This window comes from Pteropus medius, unplaced genomic scaffold, assembly GCF_902729225.1.
Source record: "Pteropus medius unplaced genomic scaffold, Ma_sr-lr_union100, whole genome shotgun sequence".
NCBI lineage: Eukaryota > Metazoa > Chordata > Mammalia > Chiroptera > Pteropodidae > Pteropus > Pteropus medius.
In genome coordinates, this window is record NW_024353909.1 from 319,254 (window position 1) to 346,811 (window position 27,558).

A 27,558-nucleotide genomic window follows, 5' to 3' on the forward strand; every position below is an offset into this window, starting at 1 on the left:
CCCACCCAACCCCCACCAACCTGCCTACCTTTAACCGAAGTCACAAGCTCCATCTCAGAATAGGAGACACACATACGGTGAATGAGGTCAATTTGCTCCAGGGTCAGGCGCACGGCATCCCTTTCCTGGGTCTGGCATGGGATGTAGGCTGACCAGAACTGGGGGGAGGCCAGGGGTTGGCTTGGGCAGGGGTGGCTTTAGAGCTCCACCTTTCATGGCCTCCACAACGCGCACAGCACCCCTTGGGCCCAGGGGTCACATACTTGTTTTGTGGCACCTGGATGCCCACCAAACTGGCTCACTATGGCCCCTGCATTCCCCAGCATGCATGTCATGGCACTTTTTGGATCACTATAGTAACTGAGTTCCCATGTGACTAACTTGTTGTGGTGTTTAGGACCCCCATACCCCCCACATTCCCCAGCAGCCAGTGACACCTCGTGTGTCCCTGTGGTACCTGGGCGCCCACAAGACCATCTCTAAGTCTGTCCAAGTTGGTCTGGCCGTGGCTGAAATTGCGCAGATTAACATCCTGTAGCCCATTGCGGTAAAACTGCCTCAGGACCAGGGGCATGTCATTGTGGCTGGAAGGAGGTTAAGGCAGGGTCAGGTCAGGGGCAAATGGGTAGACTCCTTTAGGCCTGGGGACATGTTCCCAGGCCAGGGCCAGAGGAGGTGGGAGGAGGGGTTCCCCCACCCCACACTATCACACAGACTATACTAGGACCCAGTGGGGCTAGGGTATTCCCAACCAAGGAGGGGGTGACAGAGGAAGGGAAAGGGCAGGAGGGGAAAGGGCACACAGGGGTGGTGAGAGGGAACCTCTTCATTAGCAGTACATGCTCAGGACCCCCTCCCCAGTCTAGGGGTGAGCTCGGCCTCATCTGTTCCCCCACCTAGCACCTACGCACCCGTCCACAAGCGGGAAGTCCTGCATCAGGGTCCTCGCAAGCTCCTGCAGACTCGGGGCGCTGGGGCCTCTCGGTGCGGTTGGGGAACTAGGGGTGCCTGGCTGAGTCGGGTCGCTAAGGGCACCTGGCGTAGTCGGGGCACTGGGGGTGCCCAGCACCGTCGGAGTGCTGGAGGCGCCGGGCGTAGTTTGGGCGCGGGTCACCGGCCGCGGCAGCAGAGACAGCAGAAGCAGCAGACGCAGCAGAGGCCGCCAGCCGAGCAGGCTGAGACCCTCGAGGCCCTTAGGCCGCATGCTGCACAGGGCGGGGCAGGTGAGCAGGGTCTGATCTCGAGAGCCTGAGAGGGGTGGGCGAAGGGCAGAGGGAGATTATGGGGTCTCAACCGTCGACTCAGGCGACTCCGCGGCGCGGCATCGCGAGAGAGGGACGCAGTCTCAGGACCTTGCGACGGGTGAGCGAAGCGCTTCGACACCGCGCAGAGCGGCCGCCAGGGGGTGGTAAGGCCCTCCGGGTCCCAGCCCTGGGGGCGCCCTTGTGGGGTGGGCCGGCCTTCCCCGCGTGTGCTCATTGGCCTGCCATCGCAGGCTCCCCCGCCCCTGCCTCTTTCCCCACACCCACTGCTCCGGGGGGCCAGATCCTGGTTTCTCTGACCCTGTCCCTGCCCCTAGCCTTACTCTCCAGAAGAAAGAGCCTGGAGTGCTGCTCCCATAGTGGCCCTCGCCACATCATAACCACACCTACCTGCAGTCTAGCTCGGACACTCCTAGATCCTCATGTAGCTGTCTTTGTGGTCTCGGTGCTCTGGGCTCCCGGTTTTCCTGTATGAGCCCTGTGGGGTGAGTGTAGGGAAGGAGATAATCTCTGGAAATAAGGCGTTAACTTTATGGACTCTGGATTCTGTAAGGGACCCTCTGCCCCTTAACCTTCTCTCTCTCTTACTTTACTCTCCAGCTTGCATGTCTGTTCCCCCAGGGCTTCCAGCCAGAGGGGACTCACCCCTCTCCCATCTTCTCCAGTCAGCCTCAGGAAAGAGCTCCTTCCTCAAGAGATGCTACACCTCCCCACGGCCTGAATGGAGGGGCTTTGGGGATGCCAACTGAGCAACCAGCTGGGGAGGTTCAGGGAATGTTTACCCAACAGAGCAAGAACCCAGACAGTAGGCTATTTGAGTGGAAGGAAATGACTCATTTCTAGGGCAGCAGAGCCCCCAACCCCAGCAACATTTCTCCCAGAGCTACTAGCTGACCGGCTGGCCAGGATCCCTCCTACCTCAGTGTGGAATCCCCCACCTTGTTGAGGTCAGAAGAATGGGTCCTAAGGAAAGGCCTGGAACCTGGATTTTGTGGCTACACCCGCCTTATCTTGTGGCTCCTCTGGCTCTAGCTCACCCAGAAACTTTGATGGCTAAGTTCCTGTCCTGGCTCTGCAGGCCCCACCCCATTACCAGCCTCAGGCCCTCGCCCTAGCTGTCTACTTCAAGAATCACCACCCCTACTCACACCCACACACCCACACACTGGGGATGTGCCTTATCACAGAAGCGGAGAGGCTTCTGGGCCTGTGCCCAAACTCTTCATCCCTAGCCTCTCAAAGTTCTACTCTGAACCTTGGCACACCCTGGAGCTGCTCTACCTTGGAACGTTTTCCAGGTGATAAGAGTGACCAGGGCAAGGTTAGTAATATAATTCTGAGGACTAGAACCCTAGAAACCTCCCCCAAAAGGAAATGAGCAAAACTCTTCCAAAGGGACTAGAGGTCCTGGGCTATGCAGGAGGGGAAGGGTTTCTAACTTGGGTATATTCGAGGAATTGTGCACTTGATGTCGCCCAGTGCCTACTGGCCAGGAGGAAGGGCAAACCAAAAGCTCTGGACTGGAGGTGGGTCTACTCCCTGCCTACTACAGCTGGAGGGTTCGCTAGGCAGCCCTATTGCACAATGCAAGGCCTCCAGGGCTCTGCTTCAGAGAACAGCAGGGCATGTCCCTGCCCTGGTTGCTCGCACACCCAAACTCAGACCTGGCTTCCCCCCACCTCCCCCGCCATCGCCCCTACTGCTGGTCAGCAGCTTCCACACCCACTCTTGAATCAGGGGAGGGAGGAGAAACTCTTGGATCTGCTGTTTTCCTGGCAAAAAAAAAAAAAAAAAAAAGAAAAGAAAAAAGTGTGTTTGGAGAGTAAACAGCTTGTTCACTCTTGATAGCTCCACCAGGAAGCAGGGAGAATACAGAATAGTGAAGAGAAGGTCAGGAAGTCCAGACAAATAAGTAACAGCTCTGACCGAAATGAGAAGGAAAAATTTAGCTTCTGAGGATTTTTAGCTTTCCTCCAGGAGACAAATATTTAACATCCTAGAACTTGGGGAAAGCTGTAGTCCAACAGAGACATGCTGGGCACCACTCTGCCTACTACGGGTGATGGGCACCACCTCTGTAAAAGATTAGCCAGGCAGCAAATTTTCTATAACATTCGACTTCAGTCCTTATTAATCTGATATTGCTGGCTATGGCCTTGGTGTGACCATACAAAGCTGATCACAGAAACACAGACATACTCAGACTCTTATCCATTCAGGGCACTCACACCCAAGTGGCAAGCAGATTTTAGCCCACAAGGGCTGCTTGTCCTCTCCTTAACCTCACTGAGGCCATCTCTGCGCCCTGCCCTGTGCAGGGGAAAGAAGTGAAGCCTCGTCCTCTAGGAGCCTTTAGTGTCAGTGGATAGACTCAGACACAGGAACAATTTGGGGGCAGAGGCTACGATAAAAGTTATCCAGGTACTGACAGTGAACAGAAATGGCAGGGAAGCCCAGAGCTTGGCTCCAGAGCTGACCTGAACGTCTTGTGTGATGCCTCCTCTCCGCTGTCTACCCCTCCCCTCTCAAGGCCTCCCCAAATCCTGCTGGTTCATCCTCCAAATATCTCCAAGAGTAAGTCTCCTTTCTATTCCCACTGCCTCTTCCCCAGTGCAGGCTACCTTCATCTCTCACCTCTTCCTGGGCTCATCACCTCCAATCCATTCTCTACAGAGCAGCCATACCTGTCTCTTTTTGAAAAAATCTGATGTCATCCTCCTGCCTAAAGGTCTGTGGTTTCTCATTGCTCTTAGGATATACCAAATTCCTTCACCTGGCTCTCAAGTCCTCTGGAGTCTGTTCCCACTGACCTCTTCAGTCGTAGCAAATAGCACAGACTCTCTCATCCTCTAAATTCCGGTCATACCAGTCATGCTGTCAACTGCCACAGGGCCTTGGCATGTGCTATCCCCTCACAGCCCTTAACTAGTGGGGCTGTTGAGGTAGGGCCAACACAGAAAATATTGCCACCAGGGAGTGATATGTAAATGAGCAGCTTCTCTTCTAATTTCTTACCTATGCAATGTTTAAATAAATCAAGACTCACAGAGGCAGCAGTGGTAGAAACAGGCTTTTCCTGTGACCAAGCTGACTTCGGTAGTAGAGCCAACCCACTCCCACTGGTCTTTAGTGTGTTGTAAGAATATGCAGGGAAGAAAGAAATCAGATTGAGTGATAGCCACACAAGCTACCTCACATGCTCAGAGTGCAGTGGCAGGGTAGACTTCCTCAGCATCCAGTGTTGTCCAGGTGATGGTCATCTCCATTCAAGTCTCCCTGATCCTGGAGACTCATTCTGCCCCTCTTTCTTTCTGGGTTGCTCTGGTTCTGCTTCTATGATGACTGACATAGTCAATTCTCAAGAAACAACAGTCTCCGCAGCTAGAAGACTGCCAAGCAGCTACAGACACACATCTTCCAATCACAGCTTTTTTTTTTCTTCAAAAGGCAGCCATCATTGATCTTGCTAGAAGTGCAGTAACCACTAAGGCATCTATCTCACTTCCACTCAGCCTTCTCCCTCATTCCTCCACTTTTCTCTTTAGCATACTCACCAGCATCTCTGTCCAAGATTCCTAGGGCTGGTTTTTGATGGAGATGAATGATGATCTGGGTCTTCTCGCAGCTAGGCTCTGCCTGATTTCAGGCAGTACAGAGGATCCAGCACTCAAGGTCGCCAGAACAAAGTCGCAAGTGGTGTCTGACAGATTTGATATGTATGACTAGGCTGCTTCTGGGGACCAGATGTTATGGTGATTTAGGTGTGAAGCCCAGAGGGCTTGAGGCTCTTGTCCTGTGGTTGGTTTGCATGCTGTCCCACATCCTTGAGGTGATGGCATCAACTTGGGGGGGGGGCATGTGAAGACTAGAGGTGCTTGAGGTACAGGAGGAGCTCGACCCAGGAAGGGACTCCCTGGATGGCAACTCCTAAATTGTAATATTCAGTTGCCTGGAGGTGGGGGCATATCATGGAGAACTCTGCCTAATCCAGACCCTCTTTGGTGACTTACTTGCTCTAAAAAGAGGAACATTGATGAGACTTCTGGATCGCTCAGGTTCAGATTTTGCTGGGACCTCTCCTTCCTCCTCCTCCTCCTTTTCTGCCTCCTGACAGCTGTCTGTAATGGTTGCCCCTGCTGAAGTTGGCAAGTGAACTCAGTGAGGCCACAAGCACCATTTTATGGCACACTTACACACAGTGAGCACATAACCAATATTCTTTGAAGAGAGCATCAACTTGGAGCTTAGGAGGCTGCCTTCCTTTCCTTCAAGAACAAGGGCGTATGATGACAGTGACGACACATCAGAGCAGCCAACTGTGTGCTTGGAGCTGTGCTACTGGTTAGATGTGCTTTCGTCCATTCAATCCTCACAATTTTCTAGGTGAGAAAATTGAGGTTCAGTTAGATGAACTTAACTTTCTCGACCATATGAGCTGGCAAGTAGAGCTGTAATCTGAAACCAAAATTCTCTTATCCCCAAATTTTTCAAGCTTTGCTCCTGCTAATTCTATTCTCCCTCTGTGACCACTCTAGGTACAAAGCAGTTGCCCCAGCTCATGGATGCCCTTTTCTGACCTCTGAACCCCTCTGTCTGGTAGCCTCCCTGAATCCAAATCCAGAACACGGGGCAGGGGAATTCCTGAATTTGGGAATTCAGGACAGTAGGACTTAGAGTCTGTGGAGGAGGAATATATTTAGCTTTTTGTTTTCTGGGGCTCTCTGGCACCACACACCAGACCCGCCCAGTGTCTTTGTCTCTTTTGGCTCCTTTGAGCGTGCTTCAGGCCCTGATGGGGACAGAGCTTTGGAGAATGACTGCTAACCACTTGGTAAGTTCTGCACTGTCTGCTTCTGCATATGCTCCCTCACCTCCTGTTGACCACTGCCAGGCTTGCCAGGGTTGGGCTGGACTAGACCTGTCTTCAGTGAGGGTTCATGGGACATAAGGAAGCCATCTGGGGAAGCCAGCAGTGAGAGGTAGAGTAGCCCACTGGCCCTGGGACAGAATTCTCCTTGAACCTGGCTGAATGGGAAGACAGGTGTAGGGAGACCAGCTGCTGGGCAGGCAGTGAAGCCCTCCTGGCCAAGTCAGACAGGGATTCCTTGGACTCCTTGATGTCCAGCTTCTCTGTCTCTTACTAGGAGAAGCTTCGAATCCCTTACATCCATTTGTTTGTCCAGATATCCTTTATCGATCATCCACTGGTGTTGGCTCTTTGCTGGGGTATGAACAAGTCTTTAATAATCTATCACACATGCTGGCATAAACACACAGAAGGGTGGGCTGTGGGGGCACCAGGAACCAGGAGCAGCCCTGACTAAACATTTACTCCGTGCCGTATGTGATTTCTCATTTAACCTCAAGTTCAGACCTGCTCATCTCTGAGGCCTATCAGACCCATCTTCCGTAACAAACAAGTTGTGTACTGCATACCCTGCTCCAGAACCCTCTGTGCTTCCTGTTTTTATGCAGGAAGCCTGCCTTCCTCTGCTTGGTTTCCATGGCTCCCACAAGCTAGTTTACCCTGTGAAGATGACAATCTGAGCCTTCACCGAATCCAAATCTGGCTGAACATCAGGCTGCACTTAGAGGCTTTTATTTTTATTTCTTTTAACTTATTAGGGAAATTTTCAAACATGTAAAAAAGTAGGGAGAAGAGTGTTGAACTCCTGTGTATCCATCACCCAGTTTCAACAATTATCAACTGATGGCTCATCTTGTTTCATTTATACCTTACTCATCCTCTGCTACAGAATATTTTAAAGCAAATCAGACACTATGTCATCCATATTTAAGTCTGCATTTCTAAAAGATAAGGGCTCTTTTTAAAAGTTTGATCATGACAGAGGATCTGAATTGACATTTTTCCAAAGACAGACAGATGGTCAAAGTTAAACAAACGGGTGCTCAACATCACTAATCATCAGGAAAATGGAAATCAAAACAACAATGAGATATCACCTCACTCCTATTATAAAAACAAAACAAGACATGACAAGTTTTGGCGAGGATATGAAAAAAAGGGAACTCTTGTGCACTGTTGGTGGGATTGTAAATTGGTGCAGCCACCATGGAAAACAATATGGAGGTTCCTCGAAAATTGAAAATAGAACTACCACATGATCCAGCAACTCCACTTCCGGATTTTTACTCGAAGAAAACAAAAACACTAACTGGGAAGATCCACACTCCTCACCACGCCCATGTTCAATGCAGCGTTATTTACAATAGCCAAGATATAAAAACAACCTAAGTGCCCACTGATGAATGAATGGATAAAGATGTGGTTTATATACACAATGGAATATTATTCAGCCATAAAAAATTAGTAAATCTTGCCTTTGTGACAACTTGGATGAATCTTGAGGGCATTATGCTAAGTGATAGGTCAGACAGAGAAAGACAAATACCACGTGATATCACTTATATATGGACCCCACTATAAAAATGTATTCAGTAGAACTGGTGTGGGTGCTTTGGGGGCAGGGTGTCTCTAATTTTTCCCGGGTGAGTCAGTTTGCCTCATATTTGGAAATTGCCAACCCATCTGACTCAGCCAGTAACCATAAGTCAGCCTCAATCACACCAAGTATCAGAGATAAAATACTAAGATTCTCCAGTGCTGGGCAGTGGGGGCGGAGTGTGTGGGGGTCACTGCAGGAAGAGGCATTAGCTATCTTTTGTGTGTTAACTGAGATTCACTGTGGGAATCTTCTGGGACTCCCCCCAGGGCCTGTGTCTCCTTCTTCTAACCCTGGTTAGGGAAACTTCTTATCAGGACCTTCTCTGACCTTGAGGGAATGTATCAGGGGACTGGTAACAACAGTCTTGCTGCTGTGGCCCCTGAGGACACACAGGGTGGGTGGCTTCACCTGGGTCTGAGGGCTACAAGATGCTGACAGTGCCCCCTTCTGTTCTGGGCAGCTGAGGCAGGTGGGCCTGACACACAGGCCCAAACACTGTGCTCTTTCCTCTCTGCTGATATTCCCCCACCCCCACTCCCCAGGACCAACTGTCTCCTTAACTGCTGGGACGTTCTATTGGTAATAGCCAGTACCTCACTGCCATGGCACAGAGCAGTCAGAATGATCTGTCATCTTAGATCAGATCACTTCACTACCCTGTTCTAATCCAGCCCATGACTTCCTATCACACTTAAGATCCATACTCCTCATCTGAAACTAATGTAATATTGAATGCCAACTGTAATCGAAAAGGAAAAGATCCACACTCCTCACCACGGCTGACAAGGCCCACTACGGTCTGGCCCATGCCTACTTCTCTCATCACATCTTTCTTTTCTTTTTCCTCCTTGGCCACACTGGCCTTTCTGCTAGTCCTAGAATAGGCCAGCTTCACTCCTACCTCAAGGTGTTTGCACTTGCCATTTCCTCCTCCAGGAATACTCTTCCTCCAGCCTCTCACATCTCCACTGAAATGTTACCTCCTCAAAGAAGACTTCCCAGACTACTTCAGGCCTAGCACCTCCTCATCACTCTATCAGGCAATTATAATTACCTGAAATTATATTTTTTGTATCTTCCTTTAGTGTGTGCTACCTTGAGGAGAGGGGCTTCAAACATCCCATTCACCAAAATGTCCCAAGCAACACGCACAGGTGCTCAATAAATATTTGTTGAATAAATGGATAGATGGATGGGTGGATTGATAGATGGAACAGCATATTCTTAGTCTTGCCTTTCTCTACACACACACACACACACACACACTGCACATCAGTCTGCATTTCTTAAAGAACTTGCCTGTGTCCTGCCCCAATTTGCACAGGTGTCATTGCAAGAGCCACCTAGAAGCTGCACCCAAGGGTCCTTTCTGGAGGCAGATGGTCTTACAGGACCAAGCATCCCACTTGGGAATATACTTCAAGGGAAGAGGGAGGTTTGGGACCTGGCCTTGGACAGGATTTCAGGTCAAACACTGTTACAAAAAATCATTTTATTGAGCAGTAAGAGACCCTACTGGGGCCAGAAAGGCTGGGAATAGAGGAGCATGTGAGCTTCAAGAGGCAGGTGCTGCTTGACTCTCTCTATCCAATCCTACTGCAGGGAACAGGTCTTCTTAGGTCTCTCTATTCTACCTCTTGAGACCCCAGGCAGGAGAATTCCTGTGTAGCCACAGGTTGCTTCTTTCAGTTTCAAGAAGCCCAGCTTCTCTGGTTTGTGTTGGTGGCCGCTGGCAATGACTCAGGGCGGAAGCCCATCTGGTAGACTGGGCCCCTGCTAAGGCCACTCTGTACCATCTCTACTCCTGGGTCCTACTTGGCTCATAGAGTGCAGACTTTTCTTTCTTCTGCCCAAGAAGGGACTCTTGAGGATTGAGCAGGTTTTCTTCCAGGCTAGCTTCAGCCCTGGGATGTTCACAGAAGCTTCTCATTTCAAACCTGTTTCTGAGGCTCCTTGACCATGGCTTTTAGTATGGAAGGAGGCTCCTGGCTAAGGAAGGCTTAGACAGAGTGGCTCAGGTTCTGATCTCCAGGGGTGGGCAGCAGGGGTAACTGCAGGAAGAGGCATTATCTGTCTTAGGCAGTTTGACGTTTGTCCTCTCTACAAAGTGCCTTAGCCAGTAAGCTTCTGTGGGGTCAGCCTCCTGCTACTGTGCTGCAATTGCTGCATTTTGAGGCTGGAGCAATCTAGGTCTTTGTCCGACTCTGCTAGAGCTCGACGTCTCTTGGGAGCCCGGCTGGGAACTGGCTTCTCTGCTTCCATCTTTGCTGGGGTGGCCACAGGAGCATCCCCATAGGCCCGGTAACCACCAACCAGGCAGTATGTCTCCCCATGCCAGCCCACCTGGGTTTCTCCACACCCTCGGTAGAGGACATGGTAGTGACCAGGTGTAGGAGGAAAAGTGGGAGCCACTGCTGCTGGAAAGAAAATCAGAACTGATTGGTCATTCTGCTGTATACCATCCTGCTGGGACCTCCCCTCTCGTCTCTCCCAGTTTCTGGCCAAAGCCTTCTAATCCGCTTGGCATCCAAAACACAGCCTTAGCCCATCACTCTGTGAGTTCTCTAGAGAAAGGATGTTGGCTGCAAAAGCAATTCTGTGGGGCCTATGGCAGCAGCAGGAGACCAGAGTATCTGTCCCCCATTTCCAGAGAAAACAACCCAAAAATAATTGCAATCAGGATCTCCTCCATCTCTCCTACAACAGAGAAACGTTTTCTTAAGGTCTGTCACTTCTGAACCTAATGGAAATGCTTTTCAAGTTTTAGAAAAAAATAATCTAATATAAATCAGTTGAGAACCCCTCCAAACTTGGCAATTTCTGTTGGGCCCCATTCATACTGCCTGTTTCAATCATATTGAACTCTAGCCTTCTGATACTTTTATCTAGATTAGAAAAAGGCCAAATACTGAGGCAGAGTGACCAGGAGGTTCAGAGCCAGATTCTGGGTACCAAGTCTAGACTCACATCAACCCAATCCCCTGGGACACCCTTTCCTCAGCACTCCAGTCTCAGTACCACTTCATTACTCCCCTTGGCTCTTTTGTTTTTCCCATTGATGTTATATTACCCTTTTCCCCAGTACTCAGCAGCTCAGTCAAGGATGTGTCTGAGGGGATCCATGTGGATGTCTACATGACAGCACAGTAAGATGCCTAGGTTTGAATATGAGGTTCATGAGTGGCCCTCAGTAGTTCTTCCTCAAACTTCTCCATTTATCATTTGCCAATAAAAATGCACTTGACTTTTGCTAAGAGGCCAATCAGTAAAAGGTCTGAATGGAAGCATCTTGTAGCACAAAAGGGAAGGCTATTTATAAAGATTAGAAACTTTCTGAACACTTGCCAAGGGATGACACTGCACTTGTCCTCAGCGGTGAGCAGAAACACTGTGGATCCCTGAGGGGGCCCCAGGCCATTGGTATTACTTTCAGCTAGGGAAGTTCTGTGTGGTGGGCTAGCCAGGTGAGGGTCTGTGTATATCAGTGCCTCTTGTATGGATGCCCAGCGTAGGCCTACCTGCTGTGCTGCACTCCCAGGGGACAGAGGACAAGTTAGAGTGAATATAGAAGATCCGGTCAGACATCTCTCTCTCAGGCAACCAAACAGATTGGTATCTGGTAGAGAACTGGTAGGGAAGTTCCCTATAGAGTACCACGTTTGGGTAGTTACTCTGCCATGGAAACTGTGAGAAGGCCTGTGAGGTCATCACTACCCAGTGAGGTCATATAAAGAATCTGTGGCCTGAAGGGCAGGTGTCGGGCTCATGAGGTTTTATGAACAGCAAGGTGGAGGCAGAGAGGCACCCTGTCTGGGCTCATGAGGTTTTATGAACAGCAAGGTGGAGGCAGAGAGGCACCCTGTCTGGCCCTCCCTACCTATGCCCTAGACAAGTAGCCACTCCCTGTGGAACATACCTGTGGGCTGGCACAGCCCCAGGGACCACAGGAGAGCAAGAGAAACCCACATTCTGAGATTAGTTTGAGAGGCAAGATTAACCTAAGAGATAGCTAAGTTGTATGACACCTTAAGTATTCAACAATTAGGCATAGATTTGTGTGGACTGGGGAATCAGGGAAGGCTCCTTGGCAGTGGGCCTGAAGGACAAGTGAGATTTGGACCCATGGAGAGAAGAGGGAAGACATTACAATTAGGAAGAAGAAATGCAAAGGCTAGCTCTTCTTGACCTTGTCCTGCCTCAAATGTAAATTCATAGAACCCTGACATTTTTAGAACTGAGGACTCAAAAAAACAAGAGGTGAAGGGGCCTATTCAAGCTCATGCAGGTAGTGGAGAGGTGCTCTGCTCAGTGATAGGGCTTCATGTTTGGGCTCTAGATTTACAGCTGATAGGAATATAAGGACAAACTCATCACATTTCAAAGTGACACTAGGAGAGATGTTAAAGGTGCTCCAAGCAAAATGAGGGTCTTGAATGACTTCACACAATGGAAATGATGGGCCTACTTTAATATGAAATTCAAAACAAATTCATAACAAAATGACATAATACAAAAAAAATGACAACCCAATCATTACAGTCTCCCCTCTAAAAGGCAAATAATGACAATCCTGGGAAGAGGGCACAGCAGTAGCCCAGGTGAAAAACACAGTCACCACTGTGAAGAGGTGTTATAGTAAGATTACTCAGAGGAAGAAATAGACAACTCCACCTGTAGCAAGATCAGGGCCATAGGAAGAGACCATAATTGGGTCATCCTCTGATATGGTGTGGCCAACAACTTCCTAACAATGAGAAAGAACTTCTTTTAAGAGGGGGTTCCCTGTCACTGACCTTTAAGAAGCAAAGATGGGACATTTGTTTACTGGGGCTGTTGCAGAGGGGATGTGTCCAGGAGGTAGACTGCCGAGGCTACTATTTGAGGTTAGGTAACCCCGGTGGAGAACCACGGCACCTTCTCTCACTTCTAAATTGCTTGAATTAGAAAGGTGAATGTTAGGACAGATGAAGTCAGGCCGAATTAGAGAAGACTACCTTTGAGGAGTGGTAAAAGGTAAAATGTAAAGGTGAGGGCTCTGGAGGTTTGTCCTAGCAGGTGGGCTAACGAGACTACTCAGACTCTCCAAGGCTCCAGATTACTTGGTGAAGGTACTGGTACCTTCTCAGGACCTATCTTGGCCTCTGGGGAAGGCAGAATAGCATAGCCAAAGGTTTATCAACTTGAGGGTTTGAGATTCACTTGGGCATTCCACAAAACAATTTGAAATAATTGTACACGAATTCTTGGGCCAACCCTCAGAAAACATGGAGATTTAGAGTGGGGCTCAGGAATTTGCACTTTTAACAAGCGTCCTGGGCAGTTCTGCGAATGGTCCATTGATAGTGACTAAATTATTTTCTAAACTGGTTCGTTTTTGAGAGTCAAAGAGGGCAATATAAAAAACTATGGTAGCGTATATCTAAACAAGGAATATTCAAGGAAGAGATGTACAATTATTCTGTGCCTGAATCACACTTGAGAAAAGCTAGCATGGTGATGAAGAACAGACCAAATTCTGCCCAACTTACTGTGATTCTGAGCAAGTTTTTATCCCCCTGAGCCTCAGTTTCTTCACAGGGAAAAGAGGGCTATAATTGTACACTTCGCACAATATTCTCTTTTGGCAAAGGTTGTCCTGGGCCCATTTGTTCTCTGGAAATAACTTTTTCAGTGGGGCAAGTATTTCTAAGTTGTTTTGTGGAGTATTATATTTGCCTCTCAACTATTCATTACTTGAAGCAAAAATTATATAATGTTGCATAGATTGGAACCTTGGAGATAGTGAGAAGATGCTATAGGCTTATTTTGCAGTTTTGTAAACAGTTTAATCCTCTCCCCTTTTCCTCTGCCACCAAGAGATAGGCCAGAAGGCAGAGAGAGACCTTCTTTCCTGGAATGCACACCAAGCAATACTTCTGCATCAGTCTGCCTTTTATTCTTATGCCAGTATTTCCCAAAGATTTCACCAGGAGTGCCCAAGCTTGCAATGGGCACTGTTGGTAAAGACTACTGCTAGTCATATCCCCTTTCCCTTCTTGTGGGGGGCTTAATAGATGTTTTGGGGTTAGGAAATATAATCTAAATGTTTACAAACTAAAGCATCAATTGAAAGAGCCTTTGTCGTAGGTATGACAATTTGGAGCGTGAGTTTTCTCAGAATTCAATGAGTTCTGCCCCTGTGGTAACTATTATTAGGGGAGACCCATAAAAACATCATTTATTGTTAGAAATCATGACATAATACATTGCCAAAATCCACTTTATTTTTCACAAGTCATGTAAAAGACTACAGAGAGCCATGCTCAGTAGCTCACTCTCCAATGTTGGCCAGTAGCTTACCTTTCAAAGCCAATTAGCAGCTCTCTGGACCTTCAGGGAGGTGATTGGGCAGCTGAAGCATCCTACTGACAAGTGTGCTCACCCACTCAGCACACATGGAAAGATCCCTATTATGGCACATTTAAGCCAGCTGGGGCAAAGGTTCTTCCACTGAGGACCCTAGTCCTGGAAGGCTTCTCCTCCGGCGAGCTGCCAGCTCAATCTTCTGAACCAAGCTCACATCCCAGGGATGAGTAACAAAGCTGATGACTGTGCCTGGCACCTCACTCCCCACACGGCCCACCCTCCCTGCTCTGTGGATGTAGTCTTGCAGGGTGAGGGGAAAATCATAATTGACAACTAGCTCCACATGGGTACTGTCCAGGCCCCGAGAGGCTATGTCTGTGCAAAGAAGTATGTCTTGGGAGCCCTTCTGAAAGCGCTGGAAGATACCTGCCCTCATTGAGGCTGGCATTTGTCCCTGCAGCCTTAGGTGCTGGATTTTGTGGTCATCCAGAATATATCCCAGCCAGTTCACAGTGCTGGAGCTATTACAGAACACCAGAACAGTTCCTGAGAGGCCAGTCCTATGTGCTCTGTCATGCTGCTTGAGGATCTGCACCAACTCAGCTACCTTCTCTGCTCCCTTCAGCCTCATAAATGTCTGTTTGACATGAGGCATGATACAGTGGAGCTTGGAGCTGGTGATAGTGGTTAGAGAGTCTGAGCTGGCGACTTTACTCAGCAGCTGGCCTACACCTTCGGGAAATGTGGCTCCCACCAGTGCCAACTGAGCTTTGGGATTGAAGGGGTCTTTTAAGTCATCTGGCCCTTCTGCTATATGGCTCTTTCCCAAGATGTAGTCCACGAGTTCCAGGAAACTCTCATCCAACAGTGTGTCTGCCTCATCCAACACCAAGAAGGAGAGCTGATGCAGGCTGATCAGTTGACGTTTCAGAGCCTTCCACAGAGCCCCCGGAGTGGCCACTAGTATATCTGCTGGTGGTTGTTTGGACAGCTGCAGCCTGATCCTACTCATGCCACGGCCTCCCCCTAACTCCCGTACCTGGACTCCCAAGGAGCTGCCTAAGGGCTGGGCCACGGCCCTCACCTGTTCGGCTAATTCTCGCGAAGGCACAAGGACCAGGCCTCGTGGAGCAGGGATACTGCCAGAATCCAGGCTTGGTCGACCCAAGAGCCGTTGAAGCAGCGGCAGCAGGTAGCTCAGAGTCTTGCCACTGCCTGTTTCCGCGGCGCAAAGGATGTGGCGGCCGCGAAGTAGTGGGGGGATGGTACTCGACTGCACGGTTGTGGGCCGAACCACTTCGGGAGCGACCTCCTGCAGTACGCGCAGCACGCGGGGCTCCAGACCTAGGTCGGCGAAGCTGCTCTTGGATGAGAGGTTCCGCAGCGCTGGTGCCTCGTGCTGTGCGCGCTCAATGGAGAAATGGTCCCAGCGGGCGCGCCGATTCTTCCAGCCACGCGAAGCGAGTGGCGCGCTCTCCCAACGAGCCAGCGTGAGGCGCGCTGGCTGGTTCAACTCCGGCCGCCGCGCTGAGATCAGCAGCCGGCCAGGTCGCACCAGCACCGGCCGCGGGGTGCTCCGCCGTCCATTCTGCCGCTGTTCCTGCCGCCGCTGTAGAGCCCGTGGGATGCGCACCACGGGTAGGGGCTCGTTGGGACCGCTAACCGCAAAGTCCCGTCGAGGCACCAGAAGGAACCGAGCCGTGAGCATCAGCAGCCGAGGCGACCGTCCTAGAGCCATGTTCTCCTGGGTGCTGGAGAGACGCACGACAGTGACGTCACGGGCGCGCCGAGGCCTCGCAGACGGTGGCTGGCGCGGCTCAGCAAGGCACGCGGAGTTGGCGAACTGCGGGGAAGGAGGGAGAATCTGTAGAATTCAGCAGCCGCGAGGTTTGTAGGTCCGAACAAGGGTTGGCGACGTCCAGACCCGGGCCACCCTTGGGGAAGGTTGCGCAATGGAGACAGGACTGGGGCCCGGCGATACGCGGCGAGGAGGCCCTGGCTTTAGGCACCAGGAGGGCGGAGGGCTTTTGGCGACTGGGTGTCCGATCCCCGCAATTCTCCTTTGTCACCCTCACCTCCCCTGTGATGGCTTGTTCAGTGCTAGTCTCCTCCTGTAAACTCCGAGGGTGCGGCGATATTTCCCCAGATGTGGTGGTCCCTGCTCAAGGTCTGGTAATAAGTGTTTATTGAGAGTCTGAATGAATGGCCAGGCCTGGGGGCCGAGACAGGGGCCAAGTGTCTTAGATCTAGGCTCACCCATCTCACCCCCGCCCACCTGAGAGCCCAGAGAACAACCTGGTAGCCTTCAGCTTACTCTCTCTGTTAAGATCTTTAGGCTTTATTTCAAGCTGACTATCTCTTCTAACATTTTTCCTTCAGTTGCTTTCCACCCTCCACTCCATTGTCACTCCACCCAGCTTCTCATCCTGAACCCACCAATTTTGCGATCACTCACCTCCACTGGCTTCCCAGTCAAATACTTAAAATACTTGAATAATAGTGAGGAGGGTCCTGCTACCCTACGGAGTGATCAGGTATGTGGCTTGTCTCACATAGCCCTGGTCGGGTAGAATATTTTGTGTGAATTCAGATGTCCAGGTCGCAGAAAAACCCTACACTATTCATACTTCTTGAATAGATCTGGAAAATGGGTGTCAGATATTTTCTGTAGTTCCCAGTGCCTGGGGCTGAAGACAAGGTGAATGGGAAATTGTTAACCTATGGAGAAAGTGTTTCAGTTTTGTCAAATACCATTAAAGAGATAAGTACTTTTAAAATTTCTAATACTATTTTGACACCTGAGTAGATTTTCTGGAGAGTTAAACCAGCGGAGGAGAGAGTTTTGAGTAGTGACAATGAATAGTCATTAATTTTGTCCCCACCTGTCCCCCTGGGACATTTGACAATGGCTGGAGACATTTTTAGTTGTCACAGCTGGGGTTGAAGTGCTACTGGCATCTAGTGGGTAGAGATGCCAGGGATGCTGATAAACATCGTACAATGCACAGGACGACCCCCCACAAAAAAAGAATTATGTGGCCGAAAATGTCAATAGTTTGCTGTTGAGAAACCTTGGATACAGGATGAGGACTGAAGAGAGGCTGAGGTTACATGTACGCTCACTTGAGATAGGCTCATTTGCCAAACTCTTGTTCTGGCTCTGCCCCACTTCCAGACTGTGTAGCAGGCACACCGATACCATGCTTGTCATGCCCTTGGGATCAAGAACCTTAGGGCCCCCTGGAAATCATAAACATCAGAAAGAGTGACTCAAGGCTGTCAAGCTGCAGAAGAGAAGTTTAGGGAGAACAAAACCGTCCTCTTGTATTTTGGGAATATGCCAGATGGAAAAAAGATGAGATGTGCCATGGTATGTACCATTCTAGAAGGCACAACTGGGAAAGTGTAAAAGCCTGATAATGAAAGCAGTTCACATTTTTAAGCCCTTATGTGTGCCAAGAACTATTGTGCATCGTGGAATTTATTCTTCACAGCATCCCACCTGACATGGGTTCTGTTGGAGTCTTGTATTCCAGGGGGAGAAGCTGAGCCTCGACTAGGTTATTTAATCTGCCCAGGGGCAGAGTTGGGATTCTAGTGCTGGTCTGTCATTCCAGAGTACAGAATCTTAACAATAATATACTATATAGCCTCTTTCTCTTAAAAATAAATGGGTCATTTTAGGTTGTTTTTTTTTTTTCATTTACACATGTTTTGAAGGGGAAATAGGATAACTCAATATTTAATTCTAATTGATTTGTATTTTAACTCTAAAGTTGTATTTTAAAGAAATTGCTTTTTAAGCAAGGTCATATAGCCTCTGGGAAAATTGACATGGAGGGGACTGGTAAAGTTTTTCCATTCATTGCTTTCCCTGAATAGTGTTATGTTCAATCCAAAAACCTTATAAGTAATGGGATGTTGTGTCCACGCAGCTGAAGCTAAGGTTACCCAGAAAGAAATTGGGAGTCATCAAAATGTCATAGGGGAGACTAGCCCTTAAGAAATGGTATAAGAGGTTGAGAGTGTGTGACTAAAATCGTGATCTGGGTGTGACCTCAGAGCTTGGTAAGTGGTTGTGACAGTGGCTGGGGAAGGGTTGGGGCTGCTTAGCTTCTCTGAGAGGAGGTTTCTTGGAGGCAAGGCCTGTCAGGCACTGCTGCTACTGTGCCAGATGGAGGTACCAGACCAACCGCTCTATAAGAGGATGTCCTCCCAGCCACCACAGAGGGGAGTGTTCAGTCACACCTTACAGAGCAACTGCTAAGGGCCAGGTACTGGGTTCAGTGCTAGAAACCTGGTGGTGAACTAAGCAGCTATACTCCTACCCTTGTGGAGTTTGTAGTCCTGGTGGTCTAGAGGAGGAACTCAGGGTTGAACGAGAGACCACACGAGTAAGTGTGGACACATGGATTGTAACTGAGCTATAGGAAGCACAAGGTATGAGAGCATGTGACTAGGGACCTGAAGTTAGATTGCTGGGTAGGGAAGCACATACAAAGAGGGGACATTCAAGGTCAAGAAGACCTTAGTCAGGGAGAGCGATTCAGCCAGAACTGCAAGTGCACAGGCCCCAGGGCATCAGACAGCTTGGTGTGGGAGACTTTAAAAGAATGCCAGGGTGGCCAGAGTGGAGAGTGAGGAGGAGAGAGGCTTAAGGCAAGGCTGGCTAGGTGGGCAGGGACAGGTCATGCGGGGCTTTACGGGCCATTGGAAGGGTTAGGATTTATCCTAAACACAGTGGGAAGCCATTGTAGGGTATAAATAAAGACGTGACCTTGCCTTTTTCAGTGTCATGCTGACTATTGTGAGGACAATAAATAGGAGGAGGCAAGAGTAGATTTGGAGAAACCCATTAGGAGGCTGGCTTAGTACGCAGTGGTGTAGCAATAGAATGAAGCAAAGCAGATGGATGGGAGTTACATTTTGAAGATTATTTCCACAGGAGCTAGTGATGAATTGGATGTGGGGAATGTAGGAGATTGGTTCCAGGACCTCCCTCCCCTGCAAAACAAAATCTAGATGCTCAAGTCCCTTATATAAAATGGCTTCATATTTATATGTAACCTGTATTTTCATATACACTACAGCAGGGCATGCCTACCTATCACTTCATTCATGTGGATTTAGTATAACGCTTAGTACTTAGCAAATTCAAGTTTTGCTCTTTGGACCTTTCTGGGATTTTTTTAACAAATATTTTTGATCTGCAGTTGGTTGAATTTGTAGATGTAAAACCCACGGATATGGTGGGCTGATTGTACCAATTTTCCAACATACTACCTAATTTATTTATTGGTTATGCGTATTGTTTTTTGTTTTTTGTTTTTTTTTTTGCCTGTGTTCTCTAACTAGAATGAAAGCTCTACCAGAGCAGGAATTTTTGTCTGTCTTCTCTAATGTATCCCAAAAGACTAGGACAGTGACTGGCACAGGCTAGGCACTTAATGAATATTTGTTGGGTGAATGAATGAGCATGTGTCATATTTATGATCAGAGGAAGGGGCAGCAAGGTGCTGTGTGTTGAGAGGAAGAAGGAAAGCCTGCCCTAGATAATAGAAGAGATTCTCTCCATTTGAATTTCTGACTCATGTTTTCCCTTTCTTCAGGCTGTAGCAGAGGAGGAATGCTTGTTAACAGCTTCTCACTGTGCTACCACAACAAACTCATCTTAGCCCCTATGGTTCGGGTAGGGACTCTCCCGATGCGGCTGCTAGCCCTGGACTATGGAGCGGACATTGTGTATTGTGAGGTAAGGGGCTCCTGATTTTCCTGGAGAGCTTTTTTGCAAGCGCAGTCTTCCCTTCTGTGGGTGGGAATGGTAAGGAGTGGGGGAGGGGCAGTGGCAGAGTGGGCACTGACTTCATAGGTGCTCACTGAAGGCAGCAGGAGACAAATACACGTGACACTTATGCGTTCTGTGAACCCTGCTGAGGGCCAGGAGCCTGGGTAGTGTGGAGGCATTGTGGGATACCTGGGCCAGGTGGCTAGATGAACACTGTGTCAGATAACTGCCCTGACCCCTATAGGATTTAATGCACATTCAGTACGTGAATGAATGAACTCAAGGTTAGGGAGCTGGATGAGGTTGCTTTGGGAACCCATAGGTTTGTCTGGTGGCAGTAGCTAGTGGGCCAGTCTTTTCTGACTTCTCTGAAGAACAGTATGGCTTCAGATCCAGGTTTAGAAAGTGTCTGCTAGGAAAAATAGAATTACAAGAGTAGCTGATACTGCGTACTGAGGGAGTCTGAGCAGTGGTTCTTAATTAGGCATGTATCAGAATTACCTGGGCAGCCTACCCCCAAACTCCAATCCTAATGTGTCCCCCTAGTGGGTGTGAGAAGTTTAAAAGAAGTTTCTGATAGTTCCATCTTTAAAAGCCACTGGGGACGGGATGTGGTGGGGACTGTGGCTATAAATGGCAACGTAATCAATCCTTGTGGTGATGAAACTTCTGTGCTTTACCTGTATCAATGTCAGTATCCTGATTGTGATATGTTATTCTATAGTTTTGTAAGATGTTATCAGTGGGAGAAATTAGACAAAGCATACACAGGATCTCATATTCTTACAACTGCATGCAAACCTCTAAATATCTCAAAATAAAAAGTTTAATTAAAAAGAAAAGCATTGGTATAGAGAAAATGGGGGGCTTACGAGGGGATATGGGGAGACTATACCCTGATGTACTGGGTATGTATGAGAGGGAAAGCAATTAATGATAGAAAAGTAAAAGAGTAAAAAAAATTAGGCAAATTACGAAGAGTTTAGTGTCAGCAAGGCAAAAATTAAGTCTGTCAGCTATGTCAGATTGCAGAGAAATCTAATTGCAAAAAGACCAAGAAAGTATTTGATTTGAAAATTAGGAGACTGGAAGACAGCAATAACACATAGATGCAAACACTTGTAGGGTTAACAGGTTGAGAAGTGAGCAGCAAATGAAGAAGTAGAAGTAGGGCTGCTGACTCTCCCCTTAGGAATTCAAGAGATGAAGACAGGTAGTTGGAAGTGAAGGTGAAGGAAGCTGTTTTTAGGTGACTTGCATGTTTATAGCACAAGAAGAAAGAGTTGGCAGTGAGACCTGAAGGTTTGGGGGATGAGTAGGGCCAGGTCTTAGAAGGGACAGAATTCTTGTTGAGGGGTTGGGAACTATCTTCCTCCAAGAGCGGAAGGTGAAGATGATGGAAGGTAAGGAAGTTGAGGAGTGTTTGCCTGAGAAACTTGTTTTTTGTAGGTAGCCAGTTTTCTGCTGGAAATGAGAGTGGCAGGAGTGGGATAGGGACTTGAGGAAAGGAAACAAAGACGTTTTGGTCTTGTTCCCCTGGGGAATGGGCACTGGAGGTTTTGTGTGGCAGCTGGGTATGCATAGTGATGCTGGTTTACAGCTTTATGGAAAGGGGAGCTGAGAAGCCTAGCAGGGAAATGCCCATGTCTGGTGATTGGCATCACCAGTATCTACAGCAGGGCAGGGAGGAGCAGAGGTATCCAGGGTGCTGGCAAGGTGAAATGGGAGAGAGGGAGTATGTGTTGTCCAAAGGTGGGAGTCAGAAAGGGAGGTTCCAGAATTCAGGATCACAGAGGCCGAAGACCTGATTCTTAAGTGGTTTGTTGAAGTAGAGGCAAGGAGGTCTAAGAAATGTGAGCTGGGCTGTTAGGGTACATCCATAAGTCTTCTAGGTTGCCAGAATGTGCCTAGGGCAGGGAAGAACCTGTTCCCAGTGGCCAGTCCCAGGGGAATGTAATAGTACACTGAGCATTGTTCATCTGGTCACTCATCCCTTGAACCAACACTCGAGCCCCTGGAGCTCAATCATGGGTTAGGAAAAGCCTTTCCTGACCAGCACCCTCCTTGCCCTCCAGGAAAGGAGTTGGAATGGGCTTGGGAGGAGGGACTATGAAGAGTCATGGACTCAGTGCCTAAGGACTGGGGACCAAAAAGATGAAATCCCAGAGAACTTAGCTGTTAACTTTATTTGCTTGTGATGTCTCACCCTCCTGCCCTCCCCCAGGATGGTAACGGAGAGGTACATGCTATGCTAGCTCTTCATCCACTTAGTCCATATTTGCCAACAAGGTCCTGCAGGATGACTCAGACTCGAGGGTGAAGCCCCTTGCTTCTTCCTTGCTGCCCCAACTCCATTTCTGTCTAGCTGTAGCCTCCCAATGATCACTTCAAAGCCCAGTGTATATTGTGTCCCTCTCCTCTCTGCCCATGCTTTACATACTGTCTCCACACTCTCTTGTGCCTTCAGTAAAAGTACGAGTTGGTCCTTGAGTTTTGGCCCTTTATTTTTAGATTTAATTTTGCCCCTACCATGGCCACCCTGCTGGTTTCTTCTGTTGGACCAAGTGGTGGTGAGGGCTTCAGGTCTTTAGAACTACGAACTCATCTTGGCTCAAACCTAGTCTAGGGGAAGATTCTGGGAGTTGCCAAAATTGAGAAAAGGCAATGGTGCCCTTGACCAAGGACATGCTGGGAGCCCACCAGCAGCTACCCATCGACATCACAGGCTGTGCGAACATGTGGGGCAAGTACTGGGACAACCTCATCTGCACGGTGAGGGCTTGCAAGTGGGTGATGGCCTGGGGCGCCAGGGGCCTGACCCTGGCCCTTGCCTTCAGGCTCTCTCTTTTCCAACAAGTGGCTCTCAGCCTCTCGCATCTCACCAAGTAGAAAAACGACGGTCACTGAGCTGGGGACAGGCATTTGCATTTGCAGCAACTACTAGGATTCAGGCAGCAGGCATCCTAGGAAGCAGTGGAACTTTCCACACCTTTTCCCGTGAGTTCCTGTGAGGCTGGGGCCACACTGAGGAGGGCAGAGGAATCAGACAGGCCGCCTACCTGGGCCAGGACCCAAGAGCTGGAGCGGGGAGTAAGTGCACATAAACAGTAATGTCCTCCCTGAGCCAAATCCTCTCCTGCACTTTTCCTGTGCGGGCAGCAGTTTTCTGGGACTCCTGAAAATGAGCTTGTATTCATTTAGAGATGTGTGGAATGAAACGCCAGAATGGAAGTGAGTGAATGCACTGTAGCACGGGGCCTGTTCTAGACAGCCGCTATGTGTTTATGGCCCCGGGGAAATTGGTCTGTGTGATGGGGATCATGGAAGCTGGGCAGTGGTGGGAACAGTGCTGCCACAGGAAACAGGTGACCTGCCAGTTTCCAGAACCCTCCATCAGCTACTTCTTTGGGACTTCTTAGGTTTGTTTTCAAGCACTTTGGGCGCAGGAATTTTATGATGGCTTCAGAATGTGGCTTTTCTTTTCTCCAGGGCCCTCCTAATTGGTCAAAGCTTGGTTTTCTTAAGGAATGTGACCAATCCTTTCCTTCAGGGCTCTGCTTGCTTTAGAAGAGGAATTACTGATTAAAACCCTTCAGCTCGTTTGATGCGCTCATACTCTGGGAGGGTCAGTACGGCTTCTGAACAAACAAAGGAGCTTCTGTTGGAGGAGACCTAGGCCCTCAACCCAGACCTAGCTCCTGTGGTGATCAGACCCAGGCGACAGGCAGGCGGCCCCTGTTTTGCATGGGTAAGTGGCTGGGCCTTAAGTACTGGGCATGGCACAGTGTGGTGCACAGTGCCCCCTGGTGGACGTAGAGTTGCTCTGCAGACCAACATTATTTAGCTGCCTGGATCTTAACTGGATTCACATATTAGCATGAGGTGGCCCATCGGTGGGATTAGATAGTCAAACCAACCCCCACTTTACAGGACTGAGTATAGGACCTAGGGATACCAGGCAGGTAGGCACCTCCTTTAAAGTCCTGTAAAACCCTCAACAGCTGGAGGGAAGAAAAGTATGAGTCAGCTCAGCAAAAGTTGAGAGAGCAGTAGTCTGATTTCCTACCAAGATCTGTCCTGTGGACAGTTTTCTAGTAGTTCCTCAGATGTCGTCTTTTTTTTTTGTCCTCCCCTCTTTAATTCTGTCCCCCACCTCCCCCACTTCCACTCCTGACCTATGGATGTTGCCATTTCCCTTTAAGAACTGGATCTCTGAAGGTCCAAGATAAAGCAGACGTGCTAACCACTACACTATGGAGCCACCCTAGATGTTGTCTTTCAATACCTTTTTATAAGAATAATGGGACTCCAGTGGCCCAGACAGTGAGGGGCCACTTGCCTGTTAGACTTTTACCTTTTAATAAAGAGGATCAGGGGAGAAGGCAATGTTCTTAAGTGGCTCAGGATCCCAGAATGGGTACTTAAAATTTTTTCTTTTATTGTGGTAAAAAACATATAACATAAAATTTACCATGTTACCTTGAATTATGGAACAAAATTTGGACATTGGAGCTAGGCCTCACATAAAATGTCTGTTGCTTGTATTCCTGTGATTATCTAAGATAGTTCAATTTAGTTCTTTCAACATCAAAAAAAATTTACCATGTTAACCATTTTTCAGTATTCAGTTCAGTAGTGTTAAGTACATTCACATTGTTATAAAACAGATTCCAGAACTTTTTCATCTTGTAAAACTGAAACTCTGTACCCATTAAACAGCTCCCCATTTCCCCCTCCTCCCTGCCCCTGGTAACCATTATTTTGCATTTTGTTTCTATGCATTTGACTACTTTAAATATCTCATATAAATGGAAACATGCAATATTTGTCTTTTGTGACTGACAGTTTTACTTAGCATAATGTCCTCAAGGTTCATCCATGGTGTAGTATGTGACAGAGTTTCCTTCCATTTTTAGGCTGAATAACATTCTATTGTATGTATATGCTGCATTTCATCTGTCCATGGACATTTGGGTTGCTTCCACCTCTTAGCTATTGTAAATAGTGCTGCGGTGAACACTGATGCACAAGTATCTCTTTGAGACTCTATTTTCAATTATTTTGGATATATACCCAGAAGTGAGATTGCTAGATCATATGGTAATTCTATTTTCAATTTTTTGAAGCACTTCATACTATTTTACACATTCCACCTGCAGTGCACAATTTCTCCACATCTTTGCTAACACTCATTATTTTCTGTCTTTTTGATAGTAGCCATGGGTATGAGGTGATGGCTCATTGTGGTTTTGATTTGCATTTCTCTGCTGATCAGTGATCTTGAGCATGTTTTTATATATTTGTTGGCTATTGCTGTATCACCATTGGAGAAGTTTCTATTCAAGTCCATTGCCCAGAATGGGTAATTTTTTAAAACTTAAAAAAAATAAATAAATAAAATTTATAGAAAAGTTGTAGGAATAGACAAAGAACACCCATGTATCTTTTACCCAGATTAACCTGTCAACATTATGCTTGATTTGTTTTATAATTTGTTCTCTCTCTCTCTCTTTCTCTCCATATATATTTTTTTTCTCCATTATTCGAGAGTAAGTTTCAAAACTATGATGTCTTCTCAAATACTTCATTGATATTTTCTGAGGATAAGGTCATTTTTCTATGCAACTATAGTACAGCCATCATCTTCAGTGAATTTAACAGTAATACATTATTTTTTCTAATTTACCTTCTGTATTCCAGTTTTGTTAATTGGCCCCAAATTGTTCCTCTAGACATTTTTAAACATCTTTATTGAGATATGATTCACATGCCATATAATTAATAAATTTAAAATATACAATTCAGTGGCTTTTAGTATATTTACAGAGTTGTGCATTCATCACCTCAATCAATTTTTGAACACTTTCCTCACATCAATTAGCAATCGCTCCCCAACTTCCCCCTCCATAGTCCCTGCAACCACTTATCTACTTTATGTCTTTATAGGTTTGCCTATTTTGGATATTTCATATAAATAGATCATATACTATGAGAGCTTTTATGTCTGGTTTCTTAGCACGTTTTCAAGGTTCATCCATGTCATAGCATATATCAGTACTTCATCCCATGTAATCGCTGAATAATGGTCCATTGTTTGTATATACCACAATTTGTTATCCATTCATCAGTTGATGGACATGTGGATTATTTCTACCTTTTGGCTATTATGAGCAATGCTGCCATGAATGTTCATGTACAAGTTTTTGTGTGGACATATATTTTTATTTCTCTTGGGTATATACCTAGGAGTGGAATTGTTGGATCATATGGTAACTCTATGTTTAACCATTTGAGGAGCTGCCAGACTGTTTTCCAAAGCAGCCGTACCATTTTACATCCTCACCAGTTGAGTATGAAGGTTCCATTTTCTCCATATCCTTACTAACATACTTGTTATTGTCTTTTTGATTGTAGTCATCCTAGTGGGTACGAAGTGGTATTTCATTGTGGTTTTGATTTGCATTTCCCTAATGATTAACGATGTTGAGCATATTTTCCTGTGTTTATTGGCCATTTTTATATCATCTAGGAGAAATATCTATTCAAATCCTATTCTCATTTTTCAGTTGGATTATTTGTCTTTTTTATTCTAAGAGTTTTAAGAACTCTATATATTGTAGATACTAGACCTTTATCAGATATATGATTTGCAAATATTTTCTCCCATTCTGTGGGATGTCTGTTCACTTTATTGATAGTATCCTTTGATGCAGAAAGTTTTAAATTTTGATGAAGTCCACTTTATCTATTTGTCTCTTTTCTTGTTTGTGCTTTTGACATTATCTCTAAGAAATGATTACCCGATCTAAGTTCACAAAGATTTATACCTCTGTTTTGTTTTATGAGTTTTATAGTTTTGCTCTTCTTACATTTAGGTCTTTGATACATTTTGAGTATATTTTTGTATATGATGTGAGGTAGAGATCAAAAAAATGTTTTTTATATGTGGATATCCAATTGTCTCAGTACCATATGTTATAAAAGACTATTCTTTCCCCAGTAAATTGGTACCTTTGTCAAAACTCAATTGATCATGGATGTTTTGGTTTGTATTTGGATTCTCAGTTTTATTCCATTGGTCTATGTGTCGTCTTTATGCCAGTACCACACAGTCTTGATTATTGTAGCTTCGTAGTAGGTTTTGAGATTAGGAAGTGCGAATCCTTCAGCTTTGTTCTTTCAACAGTATTTTATAATTTTCATTTTACAAGTCTTTCACCTCCTTGGTTTCTGATCTCTATAGTTTCTCATGCGAAATAAGTTGTTACTCTTATTGAAGATCTCTTGCACAAGGTAAGTCATTACTTTCTTGCTGCTTTCAAGATTCTCTCTTTTTCTTTGACTTTCAACAGTTTGATTAGGATGTGTCCAGCTGCGGGTCTCTTGATGTTTTCTGCTTGAAGTTTGTTGAACTTCTTAGATGTATAGATTAATGTTGTTCATCAGATTTGGGAAATTTTTTGCCATTATTTCTCCAAAGTTCTTTCTATCCCTTTGGGGCTCTCATTATTCATTTTGTCAGTGACTTTTTTTTTTTAGGAGAGAATTTCCTTTAAGCAAACTAGAGGCTAAATGAATATCTGGATATGCCAGAGGTGGAGATAGAAAGATAGCATGGAGAGACACTGGTGATAAACTTATGATCAGCACAGACAGAAAGCAAGCCAAGTGGAATGGAGGAGGTAAAGGAACATAACTC

The 27,558-nt window shown here is 47.1% G+C and overlaps 3 protein-coding genes across 11 annotated transcripts in view; 1 reads left to right on the forward strand and 2 right to left on the reverse strand.

Annotated features, from left to right (window-relative positions):
* LOC120593883 (dipeptidase 2-like) overlaps positions 1–2,403 on the reverse strand; it is a 5,782-nt gene extending 3,379 nt beyond the window's left edge. Inside the window, exons 1-5 of one of the 5 annotated variants that reach the window (XM_039851821.1) lie at positions 2,201–2,403; positions 1,653–1,740; positions 912–1,248; positions 458–584; positions 22–158 (exon numbers count right to left, since the gene is read on the reverse strand). In XM_039851821.1, the coding sequence (XP_039707755.1) occupies positions 22–158; positions 458–584; positions 912–1,204 (557 nt within the window). In that variant the 5' untranslated portion in view covers positions 1,205–1,248; positions 1,653–1,740; positions 2,201–2,403. Of the gene's footprint in view, positions 1–21; positions 159–457; positions 585–911; positions 1,249–1,652; positions 1,773–1,850; positions 2,073–2,180 lie in introns of those variants that run through there. The other 4 variants (XM_039851822.1, XM_039851825.1, XM_039851820.1 and 1 more) reach the window with 4 other exon arrangements.
* A 6,441-nt stretch (positions 2,404–8,844) lies between these two features.
* DPEP2NB (DPEP2 neighbor) lies at positions 8,845–14,129 on the reverse strand. Its single transcript, XM_039851893.1, has 2 exons — positions 11,248–14,129; positions 8,845–10,146 (listed from the first exon to the last, which is right to left on the reverse strand). Exons 1-2 carry the CDS (start codon positions 11,435–11,437, stop codon positions 9,842–9,844), a joined length of 495 nt encoding a protein of 164 aa, XP_039707827.1. The 5' UTR covers positions 11,438–14,129; the 3' UTR covers positions 8,845–9,841.
* Positions 14,130–15,366: 1,237 nt separating this feature from the next.
* Positions 15,367–27,558, forward strand: part of DUS2 (dihydrouridine synthase 2) — a 37,556-nt gene continuing 25,364 nt past the window's right edge. The window contains exons 1-3 of one of the 5 annotated variants that reach the window (XM_039851889.1): positions 15,868–15,961; positions 16,454–16,608; positions 19,684–19,826. In XM_039851889.1, coding sequence (XP_039707823.1) covers positions 19,701–19,826 — 126 coding nt within the window. In that variant the 5' untranslated portion in view covers positions 15,868–15,961; positions 16,454–16,608; positions 19,684–19,700. Of the gene's footprint in view, positions 15,970–15,996; positions 16,242–16,453; positions 16,609–19,680; positions 19,827–27,558 lie in introns of those variants that run through there. The other 4 variants (XM_039851885.1, XM_039851887.1, XM_039851888.1 and 1 more) reach the window with 4 other exon arrangements.

What these genes read in the sequence shown, in the direction of transcription:
- DPEP2NB (XM_039851893.1), bottom strand. Translation starts at nt 11,437, where the DNA reads ATGACCTCACAGGCCTTCTCACAGTTTCCATGGCAGAGTAACTACCCA. An exon ending in CTGGGAGTGCAGCACAGCAG is followed by an intron (nt 10,147 to 11,247) that starts GTAGGCCTACGC and finishes TTTTCTTTCCAG; the next exon opens with CAGCAGTGGCTCCCACTTTT.